Consider the following 22195-nt stretch of genomic DNA (forward strand, 5'->3'; position numbering starts at 1 on the left):
CTTCGAAGGATGATAGGAAAAAGTCCTTTTGTCTTGTGTCAATGGCAATTTTTATATCAGTTTGGGTTTTTTTTTTCTTCTTCCATATTTCCAAGTAAACTCATAATTTGCTACCACAATTTTGCCACCTTAGGTTAAACTGTTTGACTACAAATTAACAACTGTTTTATACTGTATGTTGATTAGTTAAATATTAGATTGATGGTTGTTTAAATTACCGCTAGTGATAGTTGTGGAATCCCCATTATATTAATTTCCACGTAAATCCTTCTTAAGCGAGTGAGATGATATCACTGTAAAATATTGGGAGTGTGGGGCTCTCCTTTCAATTAGTTCATCAGCTTAAGAAAAGTATTATAAAATAATTCCAACTATATTTAACAAATCTTGTTTCTAGAAATAGTTTTGCAGAATAAATTCCCACCCGCCGACTTAATCGAGTACGGAGTTGCCAGTATTTCACGGCGGCTGCTGCGCTCAGCTAACTCCGAGGCTTAGCGAGCCACATGGTGGGAAGTAGGTAGAGATGGAGCCCTCCAACACTGGGCGCCACGTTGCTTTTCCCTTTTGAAAGGGAGTCAACGCTTCTGGCTATTGTGTAAACCCGTCGTGAAATGCATTCATCCTCACATCGGCTAAGGCGTGAGCAGAATTTAAGCGCCTTCTAATTCGACCCCTGGCAACGTGTGCGTCATGGACAAATGCTGAGTTTTAATGCCCGGCTGCGTTCGCCTGGTGGAAACACACTGAAGAATGGCCAAGTACCTCACCAGTCGCGGTGAACTGAACAGTCGTGGTAAAACCACCACGCCAAACCAGCCCTGGCCACCGCCCCCGCCGAACTTCGCCAATATCCCTAAGGATCCACGTAATATTCTCTGCTAATCACTTGCTTTACGCACAGCCTTTCCTTACTGCGTTCCCGCTCTCCCCACCCACTCCGCATTTGATCCCAGGTTCCTAGTCCTCAATAGGACAACACAGCACAGGATCCCGCTCAGCGGCCAGCGATAGCAGGAGCTGCGGCGCAGCGGGTAGCTCCCCGCGATCCCTGCAGGCCCACGCCAGCCAGCCGCCTCTCCGCAGCAAGTGATTGATAGGCCGCTGCAGCTATGAGTCGTGAGGGCGGGACGATCGCGTCACTTCCTGTCCTTTCGGGGGAGACCGGGTATATAAGGTCGGTGCTCGCGCAGCGTCCTCGCTAGCACAGTATGGCCGGCGACATTAGCTAGCGCTCGCTCAACTCTCTCTAACGGGGAAGCAGCGGACTACAAGAGACTGAACTGTATCTGCCTCTATTTCCAACAGACTCACGTTCAACTTTCGCTCACAAAAAAAGCCGGGAAAATTTTATTAATCCTTTTTTTAAAAAAGTTAATATAAAATTATAGCAAAAAAAGGAACCTGAACTTTAGTAACACAGCTGGAACAATCCGCAGCGGCAGCGGCGGGAGAAGAGATTTAATTTAGTTGATTTTCTGTGGTTGTTGGTTGTTCGCTAGTCTCACGGTGATGGAAGCTGCACATTTTTTCGAAGGTACCGAGAAGCTGCTGGAGGTTTGGTTCTCCCGGCAGCAACCCGACGCAAACCAAGGATCTGGGGATCTTCGCACTATCCCAAGGTGAGTGCCCGGGACTGTCGCCGACAGATCCGGGTTTGGGGCTGTCGTCTCCCGCAAGCGGTCTGGGGTCAGGTCCGCGACCGGGGGTCTCCTCGGCGGCTGTGAAGGGTTCCCGGTTTGGGGGGAAGCGGCAGTGTCCACGCGGGGCGGGAGCCGGCTTCTCCCGCCGCCGTTGCCGGCCCAGGCACTGCCCTGGGGGAGGGGAGAAGGCCGGCGCGGCCGCGTGCTCAGGTAACGTCCTGGGCGGGGGGCGTGCGGGGCGGCGGGGGGCGTGCGGGGCGGCGGGCGGCGCCGCTCGGGTGGATTTTGCGGCCTGCACCTCCCGATCTTCCCCTCAGTCGCTGGTGGCCCGAGCCCCGAACGGGACTGCAGGTTCCCCCCCCCCCCCCCCCCCCGGCAGGTGTGGCTCGGCGGCCTTAGGCGCTAATTCGGGCGTGCCCGCCTCCGGGAGTGAAGGAGAGAGGGAGCGGGTCTGGAGCGGTCTCGTCCCTGCCACGGGCGCCGAGAGAAGGGGGCCCTCCGGGCCATGGCTGAGGGGCCAGCGAGCAGGCCTCCGGCCCGCGGTCGCCGCAGCCTGCCTGTGGTGGCGGGGACTGGGCGGGAGTAGTTGTGTCGCAGTGGCTGGGCCCCACCGCCGCCCTAACGGGTTCTGCACCAGAGCCTTTTCGGGGCAGCTAGGCTGACGACGTGGTCCCTGGGGCGGCCCCGGGAGACAGCCGCGGAGCCCGTCGGGGGTTGCTCCCGGGTTTCTTGACCTCGGGCGGTGTAACCTGTTACCGAGTCGGCGGGATCCGGGAGGGCGGGGCGGGGCGGAGGAGAGGTGCGGGGTGGGGTTAGGTTTGCCTGCATTTCACGGGAGAGGCCTGTCAGACCCAGGACCTAATGCCTTTAATGCCTTGAGCTTGAGCAAAGGAATCCAGAGCCCGCTCCCACCGCGGGCAGTCACGCGAGAGAGCGCTGGGCTGATCGCGCGGAAGAGGGCTTTTAGCGGTCTTGCTGTGGAGATTCGAGCGCAAATAAAAGCACAGGGGACATCGGGGATGCCTGGGCCTTGTCCCTTGTCCCCGGCGGCGGTCACACCGGAAGCAACCCGTTGCTTTCCTCTGCCCTTCCACTGGTTTCCCCGGCTCCGCGCAGAAATGCGCCGAGGGTTACCGTGTGGCGGAGGAACCGGCGTGGCCCGCTTCATTGAGAGGCAGCGACCAATGAGTTCCTGGGCCCCACCGACAGCCTGGCCTGAGGGTGTGAGCCAATGGGCGTTTTAGGAATGTTGGCTGCGCTGGCAGCCGTCCCTTGACAAAAAGCAACTGGAGAAGAGAATCCAGTAGGACACGTGCTGCCGAGACTTTAAGGCACGTTGAGAAACCCAGTTTCTATTTTGAACGATTCCATTGCAGGGAAAAGTAAATGTGATCGCCAAAATGTCAATGTCCAACATAGCGCTTACCGTATGCCAGGGTCAGTTCTAAACACTTAACATCTATGTTATAGGAAGCGGTTACTTTTCTCATAATAATTGGGAAAAAAAAAAGCGGTTACTTTTCTCATAATAATCATGGGGAAGCTTAGTATTTCCTCCGTTTCACAGATGGGGCAACTCGTGTTTACCATAGGCGTTAGATAAAACAATCGCTATCAGGATTATTACATAGAAAATCTTGGCAAGCAAGAAGTAATGAGTAAGAAAGTCTTAGGAAATGAATAACAAAAACTGTGTTGTTTGTTGTCTTTAAAAATGTTTGAAGCCTTAAATAATTTGTAAGTACTCGTTCTTAATAAAGCGGAAAAAGTGATATTCCAAAGTTCTGAGGGTAAAAATTCCAGAATCTAAGTTTGGGCTCCTTTTTTTTTTTTTTTTTTTAAGATGACCGGTAAGGGGATCTTAACCCTTAACTTGGTGTTATCAGCACCACGTTCTCCCAAGTGAGCCAACCGGCCATCCCTATATAGGAATCCGAACCCGTGGCCTTGTTATCAGCACTACACTCTCCCAAGTGAGCCACGGGCCAGTCCTAGTTTGGGCTTCTTGACGGTTGAGAGTTGAGGCTTTTAAACAATCTAATTTCTTTAAATGTTTAGGAACCACTTAAGGACAGAATATTCCATTTCGTAGAGTTCATGGTTTTAGTGCCATACATTTTGTGGACGTTTAACATTCGTTGAACCACTATTGGGAATGTACTACCTACCACATTACTGCCGCTCTAGATAAAGCAAATAAGAAATGAAAAAAATCTATTGGATTTAACTAAGGTCCACTGGTAACTTTCATAGAAACATTTTTCAGTGACTGGTGAAGCATGAATGCACAGGTTAGGTTATTTCCTAGGAGATATAAAAGTAGCTGAAAAATAGTAGGTGCTAGATATCTAAAATCAGATGGAGCCTGGTCTTTTTTTTTTTTTTTTTTTTAATAAAAGATGACCGGTAAGGGGATCTTAACCCTTGACTTGGTGTTGTCAGCACCATGCTCACCCAGTGAGCTAACCGGCCGTCCCTATATGGGATCCGAACCCCGTGGCTTTGGTGTTATCAGCACCACACTCTCCGGAGTGAGCCGTGGGCCGGCCCGGAGCCTGGTCTTTGAGGAGGTAGATTGCAGGCTGCAGAGACCTCAGGGAAGGTTTATCAGTCTTCTAGAAGAGTTATGCATAATGAAATGGTTAATTGCATGGCCTTCAGAAAAACTGTGTTTGAATTCAGACAGCATTTAATAACTGTGTTAGCTGTTTTCTCATCTCTAAAACAAAGACAATAATGGTATATATCTCATGGTAGTTTCTAAGGATTAAATAGGTTAATATATGTATAGTACTTATGGTGTTAACTTTATTTTGGATTCTTTGGTTTTAAGGACAAAATCTTTTTTTCCTTTTTTTTTAAGCAACCAAGGCTGGAAAAGAGAGCGAAATATCAGATTTCTTCTTTCCTTTTATTTATTTTTTTTAAGACTAGTCAAGTGCAGTTGTGAGAAAGGGTGAAAGTAATATCAGATTCTAATCCAAAAGACTGCACATTAAAGGTGCCCTAGCAATTTGATGTACTTTTATTCAAGAGGAAATAGGGTCACTGTCACTGGAGAGTTTTAGACTGCTTTTGTATATTCATCCTTCTACAGAATACTCTAGTTGCATTGTTTTTATTTAATTATAAAAATTTGAAGGTCAGAAAGTCCTTGCTTGTCCTTGTCTCACATCCTCCCCCAATAATTTCATTAAAATGTAGATAGATTAAATATAGACAGACTAACTGATTTAAATGAGCAAGTACATCTGTTTATAAAGCATGTCAGACCTAAGTATATAGAAAGGATATTAAGAGGTGAGAAAGCTCAAATGTCCAAAAGATATGGATATTATGGAAAAATTCCTAGAAAAATGCCTTTCCAAAACTGATGGAAGAAGAAATAGAAACTTAAAAGTCCTATAACAGTTTCATAGGTTGTGTTAGTCATTAATCATCCCACAAGGAAAACTAAGCCTGGATAGTTTTACTGGAGTGTTATATCATTCAAGGAAGAACTTACTCCAACCTTTTTAACACATTTTTTCAAGAAACAGGAATCACACTTTCCAGTTTATTTTGTGGTTAGCATCTGTAATTTTGAGGTCAAAACCTGACAAAACATGAAGGAACCAGAATTCTCATATTGATGAGATGTAAAAGGGTACAACCACTTTGGAAAATGGTTTGGCAGTTTTTTAGAAAGTTAAATATCCGGCCAGTCCATTCGTATGTATTTACCAAAGAGAACAGGAAATAGATCTCTACAAAGACTTTTACCAGAATGTTCATGGCAGCATTGTAATAGCCCTGAAACTGGAAACAAATCTTTGTTAACAGTCAAAAGGATAAACAAATTGTGACGGATCCATACAATAGAGTACTTACGCAGTGATGAAAAGAAATGAGCCATCTAGGGCCGGCCCGTGGCTCACTCCTGAGAGTGCGGTGCTGATAACACCAAGGCCCCGGGTTCGGATCCCGTATAGGGACGGCCGGTTCGCTCACTGGCTGAGCGTGGTGCTGACAACACCAAGTCAAGGGTTAAGATCCCCTTACCGGTCATCTTTTAAAAAAAAAAAAAAAAGAAAGAAATGAGCCATCTACACATGCAAGAACATGACTGATAATACAAATGGTAATTATGCTAAGCCAGAGAAGCCAGACCCCCCCCAAAAATACATGCCATTAAGATTTCATTTCTGTAAAACTCTATAGAAAACTGCAAACTAATCTGACAGATGAGTTGTTGCCTGAGGATGGGCAAAGGGAGGGATGGATTACAAAGGGGCACGAGAGACCTTTTGGGGGTACATTTCTGACTAATGGAGTTAAGCATCTTTTCATATCCTCATTGGCCATTTGGTTATCCTCTTGTGAAATGTTTGTCTATTTTCCTACTTTTGGGTTGACTTAATTTTCAACTTGTTAAATATGTGTATTACAAATATTTTATACCCTCTGTATGGCTTCCCTCTTTATTCTGTAATGGTATATTTATGAGCAGGAGTTCAAAATTTAAAAGAAGTCCAATTTTAATGTTTTGCCTTTCATGGTTAATAATAGTTTTTGTATCCCATTTAAGACATCTTTGCTCATCCCAAGGTCAGGAAGATTTTTTTTCCTAAATGTTATTGTTTTACTTTTCATATTTAGATTTGCAATCCATCCGGAACTGATTTTGTGTATGGTATGAGAAAATAGAATGCACTTTAAGCAAAATTGGCTCATCTTTCTAAGCTTTAATTGCCAAGTCAAGTTGGAGCCCTCTTCCTGAATGTTTACCTTTTTTTACTAGACACCTCTCACCCTCTTGTAGGCCATTTAGTGTGATTTACCTTGAGTGTAATCTGAACAGATTACATAATACTGAGAAGTTTTTACTGATTTTTCAAGTGAGAGAAAGGGGCACGTTATTTAGGCTTTTTTTTTTTTTTTTTAACAAAGAAAAATCTTGGCTGATATGGCTTGGGTTAAAGAATGCTGTTTAACAGTATGTTTGACAAACTAGCAATCTAGGCATATCCAGATAAGTAAAGGAACAGATGATCTGTGTGGATTTGTAAAATTCGCTTATTTCACACAGTTTTTGGAGTTCAAATGTTAAAAAGGGAAAAGCAGTTGCTTAGGGTTAACCTGCAGTTTATTCTGATTTTTCAGGTTTTAAAAGGTTGTTGAATAAAAATCAGTGACCATATTAAAAATGGCTTAGACTTGCTGGACTAATTGCTGTTCTGAACAAAAGCCTTTTATAGGCAATGGCAGTTCGAAGCAGGGTGGGAGTAGTGAGGAGGAAGTCTGTTAGAAAATAAGAAATTTTGGTGTGAAAAGATAGTTTAATCTGACTTTTTGCGACTGTAAAATCCTTTTTGTGTCTTTTTTTTTTTTTTTTTTGGCATGTGGCCCAGTATGGGGATCTGAACCTGTGACCTTGGTTTCATAAGGCTGCAGTTTTTGCTTTAATCTTTTTGCTTTAGAATTCATCACAGACCTGAGCAGTTAGTAAGTAACAAGGTGGGTTTAAGATGGAAAATTCTAGTGGAAGTGAAAAGGATAAATGTTTTATTAATTTTGGAATGTAGAGGTGTTTTGTCTTTTACAGTTATATGAGAACATGAAAACTAGAATCTCTATTGTTGGAAATCACATTTAGGACTGGTGGGATGTTCTGCTGTTTTTACTCTGCTTTACTAATTTTGTAAACTAAAACAATTTTCAGTAAAGGATTGAGGCAGTTACAAAGATAGTAAATCACACTTCAACGTTAAGTTTCCCTGCTGAACTCATGCCTTATTTGACTACATCCATTTCACAATATTGCAGTATCAGTAATTTATGTTGAAGGAATTTCAAGCCATTGCCAAAAATCCTTTTAATGTAAAGCTTTTGGAGTAGAAAAGCTTCCTATTGAAGAATTAAGCCTCTCATTACATTCCTCACAGTTTCAAAAAGGTTTGAACTGTGTCTAAACCACCTATCTTTAAGAAGCACACATTGAGATTAGTAATAAGCTGAGAGCAGTAATAACTATACTGATAAAGATTTAAATTTGGGGTACTTTTTATATAGAGAAACACCTTAATACTGTGATTAAGTTAGCAGTGTTGCTGCGTTCTGGGTTGGTTTCTTTGTTTCTATGATTTTGACTGCTCTAGACACTAGAGTGGCATCATACAGTTTGTCCTTTTGCGACTGGCTTATATTAGCATAATGTCCTTGGTTCATCCACTTTGTAGCATGTAATGGGGTTTCCTTTTTTAAGGCTGTATCATCCGTTGTATAAATACAGCATAGTTGGGTATTTGGATTGCTTCTACCTCTTGGCTATTGTGAATAATGCTGTTAATGTGGGAATATAAATATATCTTCTAGACTCCACTTTCAATTCTTTGGGGTATATACCCAAAAGTGGAATTACTGGATAATATGGTAAGTTTATTTAAAATTTTTTAGGAACCTCCATACTGTCATAATGGTTGCACCATTTTACATTGCCACCAATAGTGCACAAGGGTTCCAACTTCTCCCCCCATTCACACCAACACTTGTTATTTTCTGTTCTTTTAGTAGTAGCCATTGTAATGGGTGCGAGGTGGTTATCTATCTCATTGTGGTTTTGATTTGCATATCTCTGACTAATGATGTTGAACATCTTTTCATATGCTTGTTGGCCATTTGTACATTTGCTGAGAATTGTCTGTTTAAGCACTTTGTCCATTTTTTAATCAACTTGTTTTTTCTTGAGTTGTAAGTGTTTTTTATTTTGGATATCAACCCTGTTCAGACAGGATTTGCAAATATTTTCTCCTGTTTTGTGGGTTGTCACTTCACTCTGTTGATTGTTTCCTTTGATGCACAGAAGTTTATAAGTTTGTGGTCCCATTTGGCATTTTGCTTTTGTTGCCTGTATCTCTGGTGTCATATCCAAGAAATCATTGCTAAATCTAATGTTCTGAAACTTTTGTCCTATGTATACCAGGAATTTTATAGTTTTGAGTCAATTTTTGTGTATAATGTAAGGAGGTAAGGGTCTAATTTCATTCTATTGCATGTAGGCATCCAGTTTTTCTAGCACCATTTGTTGAAGATACTCCTTGAAGATAGTCTTGGCCCCCTTGTCCAAGGTACTTCACCTCAGTCATTTTTAAATTAGTTACTTTTTACATGGAAAAAAAAGTTCGCCATTTTGTTTTATTGAATCAGGTGACCTAGAAGTCTTTGTTATCTTAATTTTTACTTTTTCCCTCATAAACATTTTTATTAGACCTCAGCCTTTTGTGTGTGGTGGGGGGTGCAGTTGGTCCTACGGAGACCTCAGCCTTTTTAGTATAAATTGTGGCTTACCACTAAAGTGTTGGTTTTCAGGCATGGTGACTAAGATCATTCAATCCATGTGTATCATTATAAAGAGCATCTATTTCTTTGGGACCATTTGTCATACATATCTGGTTGTATTTCTTAATATTCTTGACATTTTGGTACAAATAATTCATTGTTGTGGATGCCTGTCCTGTTTGTTATACTGTGTGTGGCAGCATTCCAAGTCTCTATCCACTACATGTAGCAATAGCACCATCATCACCCCAGTTGTGACAACCAGAAATGTCACTAAATGTCTTCTGGGTGGCAAAATCATCCCTAGTTGAGAACCATTGTATTAGATCAATGGGGAAGTGGCACTTAAGATCAGAAAAAGTAATTCAAATCATGAAATATTTTATATCCACAGTATATTTGTGTTCTGCAAGCACCCAAGAATTGTGTGCTTGAATAGCTCCATGATAACTTCATCCACTAAATCACATAATACTGATTGTGTGATCCTGTAAGACAGTAGTTAGCAAATTTTCTATAAAGGGCTAGAGAGTAAACATCAAATTTTGTGAGGCAGTCTGTGTTGCAACTACTCAGCTCTGCCCTTACAAGGAGGAAATAACCAGACAATATATAAATGAATCGGTGTGGCTAGGGTCCAATAAAGATTTATTTACAAAGGCGTGTTGATTTTCCCCATAGAAATGTGATAAAAATAATTTACTGAAATTTTAAGCTGTTTCAGAGTTGTTTTTCACCTTTCTCTTCTGTTTTATGTACATGTCTGACATTATATTGATTTCTCCAGTTTTCTGTCTTTTATTTTCTTGCCCTTAATCCTAGCGGCTCTCATAAGTTTATGTCTTTATAATCACTTGGTTGATAGACTATTCAGCTATGTCTCAGAGTGTTTAAAGCAATTGCCTTTCTCACACTATGTCTCTAAAAAAAATACTGACTACTTGAACATTATTGTTAGGTGAGGAAAGATTTGGATGCAGAGTTTATTGATTAATGACGAGTGAGTACCAGAGCAATTTGATTTCCGCCAAGATGGAGGAAGCACACTACACTCTCTTACCAAATGCAGCTAAAAGCCCTGTACAGAATGCATGGAGTAGTTACCTGAGGACTCTGAGAAATAAATGCTAGCTGGTGAACTGGAAACGGAAACTAGAAAAAAAAAATTCCACTGAATCAGCAGTGAATTTCTTGTTTCTTTTTTTCTCCTGGTTTCTCCTGAGCTGGTTTCAGGCAGCCAAAAACCCAGAACTGCACACTAGGTGCAGACAAAAAGAGCTCCAAGAGAGGCCTTCTATTTCTGGTCTGCAAAGAAAGAAAGAGGACTCCTTTTTGTTTTTCCTTATTTTTATTTTTTTCTGTTTTGTCTTGCCCTAGCACCCATGTGGTCCTGTAGCAGTTGTGGTGGCCATGCAGATGCCTAAAACAGCAAGGGAGGGGAATCCGTTGTAAATCAGAGGAACTGTGGTACAAAGAGCATCATGGGAATCCCTGTTGATCTTTTCCCTCTCTCCTGGCCACAAAGGGAAAACAGACACAGGCATTGTGCTGCAGAGTGGAGATAACTAAATCCCTTTATAGGTAGAGTATGAAGAAGAGGGAGGGGACCCCTCTGGGAATGAGACATTGTCAGCGAGATTGTGGAGAGGAGAGTTGAAGAAAGTAATCCCATAAAGTTTAATATAAATGCCTCCCAACCTGCTCATGCACGGGTTTGACCCTAAACTACACATCAGAGGCTTTGAAAACTGAAATAATGGGATAGACCACCTCCCTGGTTCCAGACTGGCCACTGGATGGCACATAAGTGGGACAGATCTAAATAGCATGGCAGAGACTTTCATAACTAAACTGACATTATAACCGTAACATTACCCACAGAAGTTGGGTCAAAATTTGAAGTCTGAACCTAACCAAATAGATTGCCTGCTAAAAACAATTTTTAAAAATCAACAAGACCTGGAATTATATAACATCATAAAAATATCAAGGACGCAATCCTAAATTACTCAAAGTAGGAAGAACCAGGAAAAATCTCAGTATCTTTCAAAGGAAAAGATGGTCAACAGGTATCAGCCTCACAGGCAGTGATTTTAAAGCAGCTGTCATAACCATTCTATAAAATGTAAGGGTGAACAGTCTTTTTCCTCGTTTCATCATGATGTCTAGCTGAGTTTTCTTGTATCTCATTCAGTTTCCTTAAGATTATCACTCAAAATTCCTTGTCAGTCACTTCAAGGGCTTCTTTTATAGGATCTAGAGCTTGAGAGTTATTATCCTTTGGTGGTGTACTTTCTTGATTTTTCGTATTTCTGGTATCTTTTCTTTGACGTTTATTCATTGTGGCAGGGGGTTTCACAGTCCACAGGTTTGACACTATTGACTGACTAAGATGTTGCTGTGGTTGCCAATTTGGTATGGCTACCTCAGTGACTGCTCAGTTGGCCACTAATGCCTTGCGTGTGTGGTTGCCTTGGGTCTTGGGCCTCTCTGGGGAGCCACCTCTCTGGTCAGCTTGGACTCTGCTGGGCTGCTGGATCAAGAGGCGGTACCGCAAGGTGTGTGGTCTCTGCTGAGCTTCCACCTCCCCTGCTGGGCTTCTTGCTGCTCCTGCGTGCTAGGCCGGGCTTGGGATAGAAGCCGGGTGGTGGTGGTGAAGCCTACCTGCTGCTGGATCGCGCAGCAGTGGCCCTGGCACAGGGTGTGTGGACTCTACGGAGCTCTATCTCCCCTGCTGGGCGTCTCTGTGCTCCCTACGCATTGGGCCCTGCAGCAGCGGTGTGGTCCCTGTGGAGTTCCCGCCTCCCCTGTGGGACGTCTCCCTGCTCCGAGCACACTAGGCCGGGCTGAGAATGGAGCCGGGTGCCTGCCGTGAAGCCTACCTGCTGAATCACGCAGTTGCGGCCCCACAGGGTGTGTGGTTTCTGTGGAGCCTCTGCCTCCCTTGCCGGACGTCTCCCCACACTGTGCGCACTGGGCTGGGCTTGGCTGGGAATGGAGCCGCGTGGCGGCATTGAAGCCTATCTGCTGGATTGTTGCAACGGTCGTGTGAGGCAGGGCATGTGGTCTCTGGAGCTTCTGCCTCCCCCACTGGACATCTCCCCGTTCTGTATGCACTTGATGTTATGTTTTTATGGTTTAAATCAGTTGATTTGTGAGAGAGAGTGACGCTAGGGACTGTCTATTCCACCATCTTGACCGGAAGGTCAAGGGTGAACAGTCTTGAAACAAAAGGAAAGGTAGACATAGAAGATATAAAAAAAAAGGAACAAATGGAAAATTTTAAATTGAATATAATATAGTAAAATGTCAGCTTAGATGGACTTTATTTTGTGGAGATAACAGAAGGAAGTGTGAGTGAACATTAAGATAGGTCAATGGGAATTATCCAGTTTCAACAAGAGAGATAAGAAAGACTGGGAGAAAGTTAACAGAACCTTAAGGATCTGTGGGATCAATTTTTATTAACAATTGATGTCAGGGCCGGCCTGTGGCTCACTTGGGAGAGTGTGGTGTTGATAACACCAAGACCACAGGTTTGGATCCGGGATGGCCAGTTAGCTCACTTGGGAGAGCGTGGTGCCGACAACACCAAGTCAAGGGTTAAGATCCTCTTATGGGTCATCTTCTTTAAAACAAACAAACAAACAAAAAAAACAATTGATGTCAGTGGATTTCCAGAAATAAGAGTCTGTGTGGTGCAGAAAAATATTTTAGAACACATTCTATGTCTAGGTTCACACTTACAAGGAATGGGTTCTGTGTAACAGCTAAGTCATTTGGCAATGAAATGAATAAACTTCATTTATGTGGAATTGGAGTAAGATAGCATTTCAGTCTGAGTACAAAAAGACATCTGTAGTTGATAACAGGATATTTCTTTACAATGAATCTGTAAGTTTATCTTTTTAAGAACTTGCCCTCTAAATGTCTATGCTATTATGGTGACCAATTTAAAAAAACAGGATCATAAAACAATTTTAAACTTTAAAAAATTAGGCTGGCTGTTATTTCTCAGCCAGTCTGTAAAATCTAACCAGAATAATTATTGCCAGATATAACAAATATTTGGGGGCCTGCTGTGACCTGAGCTGGGCATTAGGGATAGAAACAATGGTAAGTTTAAAAATACATAGCTGCATGGAATAATTCTAGTGGCGTTCACATGAATACCAAAATAGTCACATAAATAAAATACATTCGTAAGTCTTATAAGTTTTGAAACCTTTTAATTGACAGAAATGATCTAGCAGGGGTCAGGGGTGACTTTTGAGTCGAAGAAGGGGGCTAAGAACAGGGGTTCTAGGTTCTAGGTAAGGTGACATTTCTCCAGTATCCAGAACAGTCACAGTATTGTCTCAACACAGTTAGGAAGTTCTCTTTTACTCTAAAGTGTCCTTGTTTGGGTGATCAAGTGCATGGTATCCTGTGTCTAGGAAAAGAGAATAGCTTATGGAAATGCCCAGTGCGACAGAAAAATGGGGATGGATTTAGTTATCTATATATCTGTCAGCCTGTGTGGTTTTATTCAATTCAGTTCTTGTTTCTGATTCATTGTCTTTATGTTATAAAACTTGTCTGAGTTAGATGAGAAGGGGGAATGCCGAGAGATCTTAAGATTAGATAATGGTTTATCCTCTCGAGAGAGTAAAACAGGATCTTTATGAAATGAGGGGACACCAGGTACTGTTGAAGGACACTGTTTAGTGTCACACTAAAAGAATGAAAGCTTATGTAGTGTGGGATCCCTAGCCCTTTACCCTCATTTTCCTCAGAAATCTTAATGCTCTCCAGGCAAGAGATTGGAATATTTGGGTAATTTGACCTGTCCAGGAAAGAACTAAAGTATGCTGCCATAAGGGAGTTCCTTATGTGAAACACTAGTGGAACAGCCTAGTCATAGTGCCATATAGTGGAATTCAGTTAACGAGGCCCATCCATATGTGCATAGAGCTTTCTGATTAGTTAGTTTTCTTATTATACTACTCTTGGCTAAGAATCAAAAGAAATGTTGAAAGGAGATAGTTGGGGGAAATTTGAGGATAAATTTGTATGTTTGTAGAAAACAGAAAAGTTAAAGAGTAAGATGGGTTTTAAATAAAGAGAAGTTGTGTAAGAAAGGAAAAGTACATGTTATACTATCTAGCTCAGCCATGGAATGTGTTTAGAAGTCTTTTTAAAAATCTTTTAAAATATTTTTTCTTCATGTTTAGAAGTCTTAATATAAATATTGAATATAACTGAATTTAATAGCTCTTTTCTTAAAAATTGCTTAGTAATGTTATGGTGGAAATTCTAGCACTTTTGGGGGGGGGGGCATGGCAGAGGTGCACGGCTCCTGCAGGTACTGCAATACCAGGTCCATGTATGGAGTGGATAGAGCATGCTCTAGGTCAGTCTTCCTGTTCCAAAAGTCCATTTAATATATTGTCAAATAGAGGATATATCAGATATTAAACAGATAAGAACAGACTGTTCTTTTTTAATACTAAACAGTGTAAGAGAAACAGATTGCTCCTACAGGCTTTAAAATCTATGCCAATTTGATTGTTGAAATGATGCTTTTTTAAAAGCGTTTCTTGAAGTAAGGTTAAAAATCCGTGAATTTGATAGACAAGTTATCCCATTATAACTTAAATTTTTTAATCAGTAATGAGAATTGATGTGATTTACTTTGGTTTATAGGATTTTGAATTTCCTCTGTGAATGGCTTATTCACATTTTGGGGGGGGTCCATTTTTCTTTTAGTAATTTGTAAATATGTAAGTTTGGGTTTTTTTATTATTTTATTAATAATGTGTCCATCTTTTATCTGGATATGTCAGTATACACCAAACAAACTAAATGTTGGTATTTATTAAAGAAGCTGGAAAAATATGAAGAATGTGACAAGAAAAAAGTGGTCTTAATTGGAAAACTCTTAAGTGTGAGAGCTTTTTTTTATTTTTATTTTTTTAAAAAAAAAGATGACTGGTAAGGGGATCTCAACCCTTGACTTGGTGTTGTCAGCACCAGGCTCTCCCAAGTGAGCAACCGGCCATCCCTGTATAGGGACCCGAACCCGTAGCCTTGGTGTTATCAGCACCGCACTCTCCTGAGTGAGCCACAGGCCGGCCCTTTAAGTGTGAGAGCTTTGTAATTTTTATGAGTAGGCAAGTTCTCTTATGATTTTTTTTTTTTTTCCTAAAGGTCTGAGTGGGATGTACTTTTGAAGGATGTGCAATGTTCAATCATAAGTGTGACAAAAACTGACAAGCAGGAAGCTTATGTACTCAGGTAAGTCCTAATTTTTACTTTATTTTAAAGATAGTAATGTAAGATAAAATGTTAGTAACTCGGGTGCTTCTAGGCTGTAGGTTTTGGAGCCTTACCTAATAACTTCAAGCTGGTTTGCTATCTTTCCCTTGTAGTTAGCATTGAGTATCTAGGCATTCTTACCTCTGTATCCCCCACCCCCAAATGCAGGTCCTGCCTTTTAAGGAAGGAGTCTCAATATCAGAACTTCAGGCAAAGTGAAAATTAGCAAACACAGGGTTGTTGTATTGGTATATAAAAGAAAGTCATTCAACCTTTTTATAGGTGCAGAGTTGAAATATTTTGAATGCTTACAGTATATATTGTGAAGGGCCTTAGAGCTATTGGATTAAACAAGGTACATAAGGTCCCTCCTTTTTACTGAGTTTCTGTTTGGCATATGCAGATGTTTATATCACAATGCTTACTATATGCCAAGACCTGGGGATGTAATGGTGAGTAAAAACTAAACATTTCCTTCCTCATGGAGCTTATTATCTAGTGAAATAAATGAGATGGTTACATAGTAACATGTGAGAGTGGGTAGTACTAGATTAGGTAAAGTATGAATTTAGTAAATACTGTAAGTGACATTTATGCTATTGTATATAGTCAGCAGGAAAGCTTTTATTTATATCCATATATATGTGGATATATCCAAAAACAATACTTAAATCTGGCATTCTCAGATACTAGTAATACTGATGAGTGCAGGAGGAAAGATTAAGTAGTTAAAGAGAGTATGTGTAATGAGCTAATATGCTTTACACCTAATTCGAGGCCAGTTTCTGTGAGGCTGTAGAACCTTAAGCTGATTTTGTTTTGTTTTGTTTTTGTCTTTTTCGTGACCGGCACTCAGCCAGTGAGTGCGCCGGCCATTCCTATATAGGATCTGAACCCGCGGCAGGCAGGAGCGTCGCCGCGCTCCCAGTGCCGCACTCTCCCGAGTGCGCCACGGGCTCGGCCCTGATTTTGTATAACAGAAGAGGAAATGAATACTGTAGTACATTATTTGCTTCCTTTATCCTAACAAAATATATACATATATATGATAATCCAATAATAGGTTAATTGCATCCTCATTAGTACATTGTTATAATATTGCAATTTTGTTTTTTCCACCTGCAGTGAGAGTAGCATGTTTGTCTCCAAGAGACGTTTCATTTTGAAGACATGTGGTACCACCCTCTTGCTGAAAGCACTGGTTCCCCTGTTGAAGCTTGCTAGGGATTACAGTGGGTTTGACTCAATTCAAGTAAGTAGTCAAATACCTTTAATCTTTTTTTGGTCATAAATGTTAAGGTTCTTATCCTGTGATGTGCCTAGTAAATAAACATAAATACTTACCGCCTCAGTAAATGCATAAGAACATTATAAGTGGTAAGATGATCATACAAGACAAAGCACACTGTGAAATGTTGAGCCTGTTGCTGAAAATATCGAGGAAGCAGAGAATGAGTAGGGATATAATTCAAATGAGAGAAAGAAATAAAGAAGCCAGATACTTTGAGAAGTTAACTTCTTGACACAGTTACTATGAATAGTAAAGAAATGGTAAGAAAAGAAGGGAAAGCAAGAAAAATTTCATTACTAAAATGATTCAGTCTTCACAAAGAGTTATGTTGAAGAGCAGTAGTCAGTATTCAATTAAATTCTGATAGTTTTCGAGAACTAAAGATGTGTCTACTTAGGGATTGAACTCTGAACCTTGGTGTTACCAGCAAGCACCATGCTGTAACCAACTGAGCTAACCAACCAGCCTCAGCAGCAAAAGAAAAAAGACACTCTTAAAACTAAACGTACATGTGCTGTGCAGAATTTTTCCTTACATAATTATCAAAAAGCTCAGATTAGAAACCACTGCTGTAGAAAGAAATGTTATATTTTGATCCTATAGTTGTTATGAACCATTATCAATAGACTGGGCATTTTATTCTCTATTCCAGAATAAAAAACATTGTAATATTGTAAGTGCATTAATGTAAGACTATAATAGAATCACCTCAGGTAGCTAATTTGTGTACTTTATTGGGGGGGGGGTGGCTGGCTGACACAAGGATCTGAACCCTTGACCTTGGTGTTATAACAGAATGCTCTAACTAACTGAGCTTAAATTGGCCAGCCCACTACTTGGTATATGTTAGAAGTACAACGTTGCAGAAAATATTTGTAGAGTTTTTTGCTGAGTTTTGATCTGCAGAAAATAGTTGATTAGTTGAGAAAAAGTGATAGAACTCTGTGTCTTAAAGTTATCAATATGTCTTTTTTTTTTTTTTTTTTTAAGAGCTTCTTTTATTCTCGGAAGAATTTCATGAAGCCTTCTCACCAAGGGTACCCACACCGGAATTTCCAGGAAGAAATAGAGTTTCTTAATGCAATTTTCCCAAGTAAGTTTAAATAGTGTTTAAGCCTGTTTTCTTCAAGTTAGAGGGTATAACTTTTCAGAGAACTTGTATATATATGAGAGCATACTGTATGCAGTTATAGCACACTATATATACTCTCTTGCATACTTTTTTTTTTAACTTGGATGTCACATCAGTACAATGGTCATCTTTATAATAGCTTATAATTCATAATATGGAGAGTTTATAAAATATAAAAACATCAGATAATTTTTTTAGTTAAGGTAAATGATAGCTTAATACAAATTTTATTTTGTGTGCATACACACAGAGTTGTAAAAATTATTGTGCATCCCAAGCAGTTGAGATAATGGAATAAGAGAATCATGGAATCGATCCCTTGCCACCTCTGGTTTTTTATATAGCAGAGGGAGAGTTCATCTTCCTCTAGCGAATTGATCAACTTTGTATGTAACTCAGAGTTAATACATAGGTCATATATCCTTTGACAATAAGAAGAATATGATCCCTTCTCAAAAAATGCCCAGTGGTTTCATAAACCTCTGTGTTAAGAAACTTTGTTCCAGGGCCTGCCCGTGGCTCACTCGGGAGAGTGTGGTGCTGATAACACCACGGCCACAGGTTCAGATCTAATATAGGGATGGCCGGTTAGCTCACTAGGTGAGCATGGTGCTGACAACACCAAGTCAAGGGTTAAGATCCCTTCACCAGTCATCTTTAAAAAAAACAAGAAAGAAACTTTGTTCCAGCAATTTATACAGTAATTGAGCTGTCTTAAAAATGATCAGCACAATATAATCATAGTGTTACTTGAACCAAGTTGGCAAAATTTTCTTCCATTCTTTTACTAAGTTTTTATTTATAGAGGCCAGGGAACTAAAGGTTATCTAATCTAACACCCTTACTTCATAGATGGGACTGAAACAATATGGGAAGGAAATGTTACATAAAATGTCTTGTATTTAATAGGGAGAGTAGATAAATTGGTGACTATTTCCTAAAAGAGTTTTAGGAGGACGGTAAGCCATAGTTTTCTGAATACCGTTTAGTCTGACTGACTAGCTGAAGTGTATGAGGGTATTTCAGAAGGTTCATGGAAATATTTGTATTTTGTTTTAATTTTATTTTTCTGCAAACTTTTTGAAGTGCCGTCTCTCGGTAATGGCCGGGGGGGGGGGGAATTTATTTTTATTTTTATTTATTTATTTTGACAGGGCAAGGGGTGGGCATCCTGTCTATCTGGGAATTCACCCACCTAAATTTCCATTCATTGATGACATTTCTGATAGGTGGCAAATAGTATCGCCCGGCTTATTGTAAAGGTGATAATAAGCCATCCCGTTAAATTTATCTTATATTTATTTTATATTTTCTTCCCTGAACAGATGGAGCAGCATACTGTATGGGACGTATGAATTCAGACTGTTGGTATGTTTGATGCAATCTTGTGAATTTTTTTGGTAGTGGTTCTATGTGAAATTTATTTTAAACTGCTAATTGTCATTTTTAGAAATGATTTTTTTCTTTTATATAGGTACTTGTATACTCTGGATTTCCCAGAGAGTCGGGTAATCAGTCAGCCAGATCAAACCCTGGAAATTCTGATGAGTGAGCTTGACCCAGCAGTTATGGACCAGTTCTACATGAAAGATGGTGTTACTGCAAAGGATGTCACTCGTGTAAGCATATTCAATAATAATTGTTGCTGGATTCTTCTGCATGGGAACTAAAGTTTTGTTTAACTCATTCTCAGTATACTTTTCAAATTTGCGTTTAATTTAGATTCTGTTCTTTTTCCTAGGAGAGTGGAATTCGTGACCTGATACCAGGTTCTGTCATTGATGCCACACTGTTCAATCCTTGTGGGTATTCAATGAATGGAATGAAATCGGATGTAAGTAATTATATTTTGCTTCAGTAATTATTTAAATATTTTAAATGTACTCTTTCCATTATTAATTAACACAGAACTTTTTCTCTAAGGGAACTTATTGGACTATTCACATCACTCCAGAACCAGAATTTTCTTATGTTAGCTTTGAAACAAACTTAAGTCAGACCTCCTATGATGACCTGATCAGGAAAGTTGTGGAAGTCTTCAAGCCAGGAAAATTTGTGACCACCTTGTTTGTTAATCAGGTAATTTGATCTCTTTTTCCCCTTTTGGGGGGGGCGCGACTGGCTGGTAGGGGGATCAGAACCCTTGACCTTGGTGCTATCAGAACCATGCTCTCTACTGAGTGAGCTAACCGGCCAGCCCAGACAATAAAATCTTAAAGGAAGTGGGGCTAGTGAGGCCTATCCTAAGATATATTCTAAGATGGCACACATACCTAGTGACTCAGATACCTAGAGGGTACTACTAGTTAAGGTTACTGGTAGATGAGAAGTTTTGTCTTTCATTAGACTTTTGTCAATCTTTGTTTTAATAGATATTAAACAAATATCTAGATAGCCCAGTTGATCTCCTATTTGTCGTCCTGCCCTATTAATTTTCCCTGTTGATAGGCCCTTGGGGGTCTATAAGGTGCTCCACTCCAACCAGCTTGTAAGAAGGCAGCTAAAATAACTCAAAATGCCACAGTTTCATTAAAATAGAAGTCTATTGCATAACCATTTTGTTTGAAAGTATTTGTGCAGATTGGAAACACTAATGGTTATTTATTTTAAATTTTTCCCCCAGAGTTCTAAATGTCGCACAGTGCTTTCTTCGCCCCAGAAGATTGAAGGTTTTAAACGTCTTGATTGCCAGAGTGCCATGTTCAATGATTACAATTTTGTTTTTACCAGTTTTGCTAAGAAGCAGCAGCAACAGCAGAGTTGAATAAGAAAAATGAAGAAAAAACGCAAAAAGAGAACACACATAGAAGGTGGTGGCTGCTTTTTAGATGTTGAAACTGGGGGCCATGCTTTCCATAACCACCACCTTGTAGTTGCAGAAAGCCCTAGATGTAATGATAGTGTAATCATTTTGAATTGTATGCATTATTATATCAAGGAGTTAGGTATCTTGCATGAATGCTGTCTTCTGTGTTTAGGTATTCTTTGCCACTCTTGCTGTGAAATTGAAGTGCATGTAGAAAAAAACTTTTACTATATGGAACTTTACAACACTTGTGAAAGCAATTCAATTTGGTTTATTAGGCACAGTGTAATATATCTCCAGGTATCATCCAAAATTCCCCACAGACAAGGCTTTCGTCCTCATTAGGTGTTGGCCTTAGCTTAACCATTTGGGACTGTTCTATTAAATTGCTGCCAGAATTTTACATCCAGTTACGTCCACTTTCTAGAATATATTCTACTAATGTTACTGAAACCAATTTCTCCTACATACCAATGTGTTTTTTGCAACAGCAATTAAAATTTTTCTTCCAGAGTTGAGTCAGTACTCTTAAGAAAATGATTCCAGTTTCTCATTTTATGTATTTTTTTTTTTGCTCCCTGCATTTGTAGTCCTTTAATTGATTTCTTCCCTCACTAGTGTCTTCCTCCCAACCCCCCAAATAAAGCAATACACTGTTACACTGTGGATTTATATACTATATTCTTACACCGCAGACGGTAGAGAGGAGATGGTCCCTGGGCTTTTAAGGACATGGGGATTGGACCTCCATTCTATTGGCATGGGCTCTTTTGAAAGATGTGACAAAAATAAACATCTCCAGTGTTGATTAGCAGGGAAAACCCACAAGGTTGAAGATTGAGATTAGGGTGTACTGGCTGAAGTGGGTGGAAACCATATGCTAGTCTGTGCTCTTTAGTAAATGAGATCAGTTTCTAAGGAGCACCATGCCTTTACTAGCTTGCTAAGTAGTATAAAAGGATTTTTATCACTAAATTGATTAACGGGGAGAGAGTTAGCATAAAGGTTGTTCTGGATTCAATAAGTCAAGTTAGCTTGGATCATTCACCTTAACTTGCTTAGCGGTCATTACCACTAATTTCCATTAGTAGTGTAATGTAAACTTTGATTCAAAGCAGAATCATTGTTTTTTCCATTGTGTGACTTTGTGATGCATTTGTGTGTTCTGACTTCATCTGTTCCTTTAACTATGGTGTTTTTTTCACCGTGGAAGTCACAGGATCAAATGAATGACTGCCCAGGAAAAGAATTATCCAGATTATTCCGATATAAATCATGAAGCAGAATATGTGAATGAATAAATAATACATGACATACAAAATTCCAAAATATTCAATGGGAAATGACTAGAAATATATAAGCTTTCAAGAGTCGGCATCTTTTGATTATATTTGCAAATACTGTGGGATTTAAGCAACTGAGAACTGCAAAGTTGGCTAAATTTTGTATTTCTTGTCCTCACAATTTTTTAATAAATAATTTCTGGATTGATGCAGTGATGTTTTTGTTCCTTCCGTATTTATAAATGAAACACCATTTTTTAGTGTTTCTAAACATAAAATCTACTTGGTTTGAAATCAAGTGGTTGGAACACTGTTTAGACTTTTATTTTAAGCATGTTGTTGATTGAAGTTTCGTTGAGGAAACTTTCAGTCAATGCGATCAGTTTGATTCTGTAATGAGCACAGCACCTAATGCTTTGAGTTGCT

At 40.1% G+C, this 22195-nt stretch overlaps 1 protein-coding gene and 1 non-coding gene across 2 annotated transcripts; one reads left to right on the forward strand and one right to left on the reverse strand.

Annotated features, from left to right (window-relative positions):
* Positions 1 to 1214: 1214 nt before the first annotated feature.
* On the forward strand, positions 1215 to 21977 carry AMD1 (adenosylmethionine decarboxylase 1). The gene is made up of 9 exons (XM_063096639.1): positions 1215 to 1622; positions 15150 to 15236; positions 16383 to 16509; positions 17539 to 17641; positions 19006 to 19048; positions 19155 to 19299; positions 19422 to 19514; positions 19604 to 19759; positions 20304 to 21977. Exons 1-9 carry the CDS (start codon positions 1513 to 1515, stop codon positions 20442 to 20444), a joined length of 1005 nt encoding a protein of 334 aa, XP_062952709.1. The 5' UTR covers positions 1215 to 1512; the 3' UTR covers positions 20445 to 21977.
* LOC134379410 (U2 spliceosomal RNA) lies at positions 14283 to 14468 on the reverse strand. The gene has a single exon (XR_010023801.1). It is a non-coding gene; the product is annotated as a U2 spliceosomal RNA (small nuclear RNA).
* Positions 21978 to 22195: the final 218 nt, after the last annotated feature.

Source organism: Cynocephalus volans, chromosome 5 (assembly GCF_027409185.1).
Source record: "Cynocephalus volans isolate mCynVol1 chromosome 5, mCynVol1.pri, whole genome shotgun sequence".
NCBI classification, from domain to species: Eukaryota; Metazoa; Chordata; class Mammalia; order Dermoptera; family Cynocephalidae; genus Cynocephalus; species Cynocephalus volans.

What these genes read in the sequence shown, in the direction of transcription:
- AMD1 (XM_063096639.1), top strand. Translation starts at nt 1,513, where the DNA reads ATGGAAGCTGCACATTTTTTCGAAGGTACCGAGAAGCTGCTGGAGGTT. An exon ending in GATCTTCGCACTATCCCAAG is followed by an intron (nt 1,623 to 15,149) that starts GTGAGTGCCCGG and finishes TTTTTCCTAAAG; the next exon opens with GTCTGAGTGGGATGTACTTT. An exon ending in GTGGGTTTGACTCAATTCAA is followed by an intron (nt 16,510 to 17,538) that starts GTAAGTAGTCAA and finishes TTTTTTTTTAAG; the next exon opens with AGCTTCTTTTATTCTCGGAA.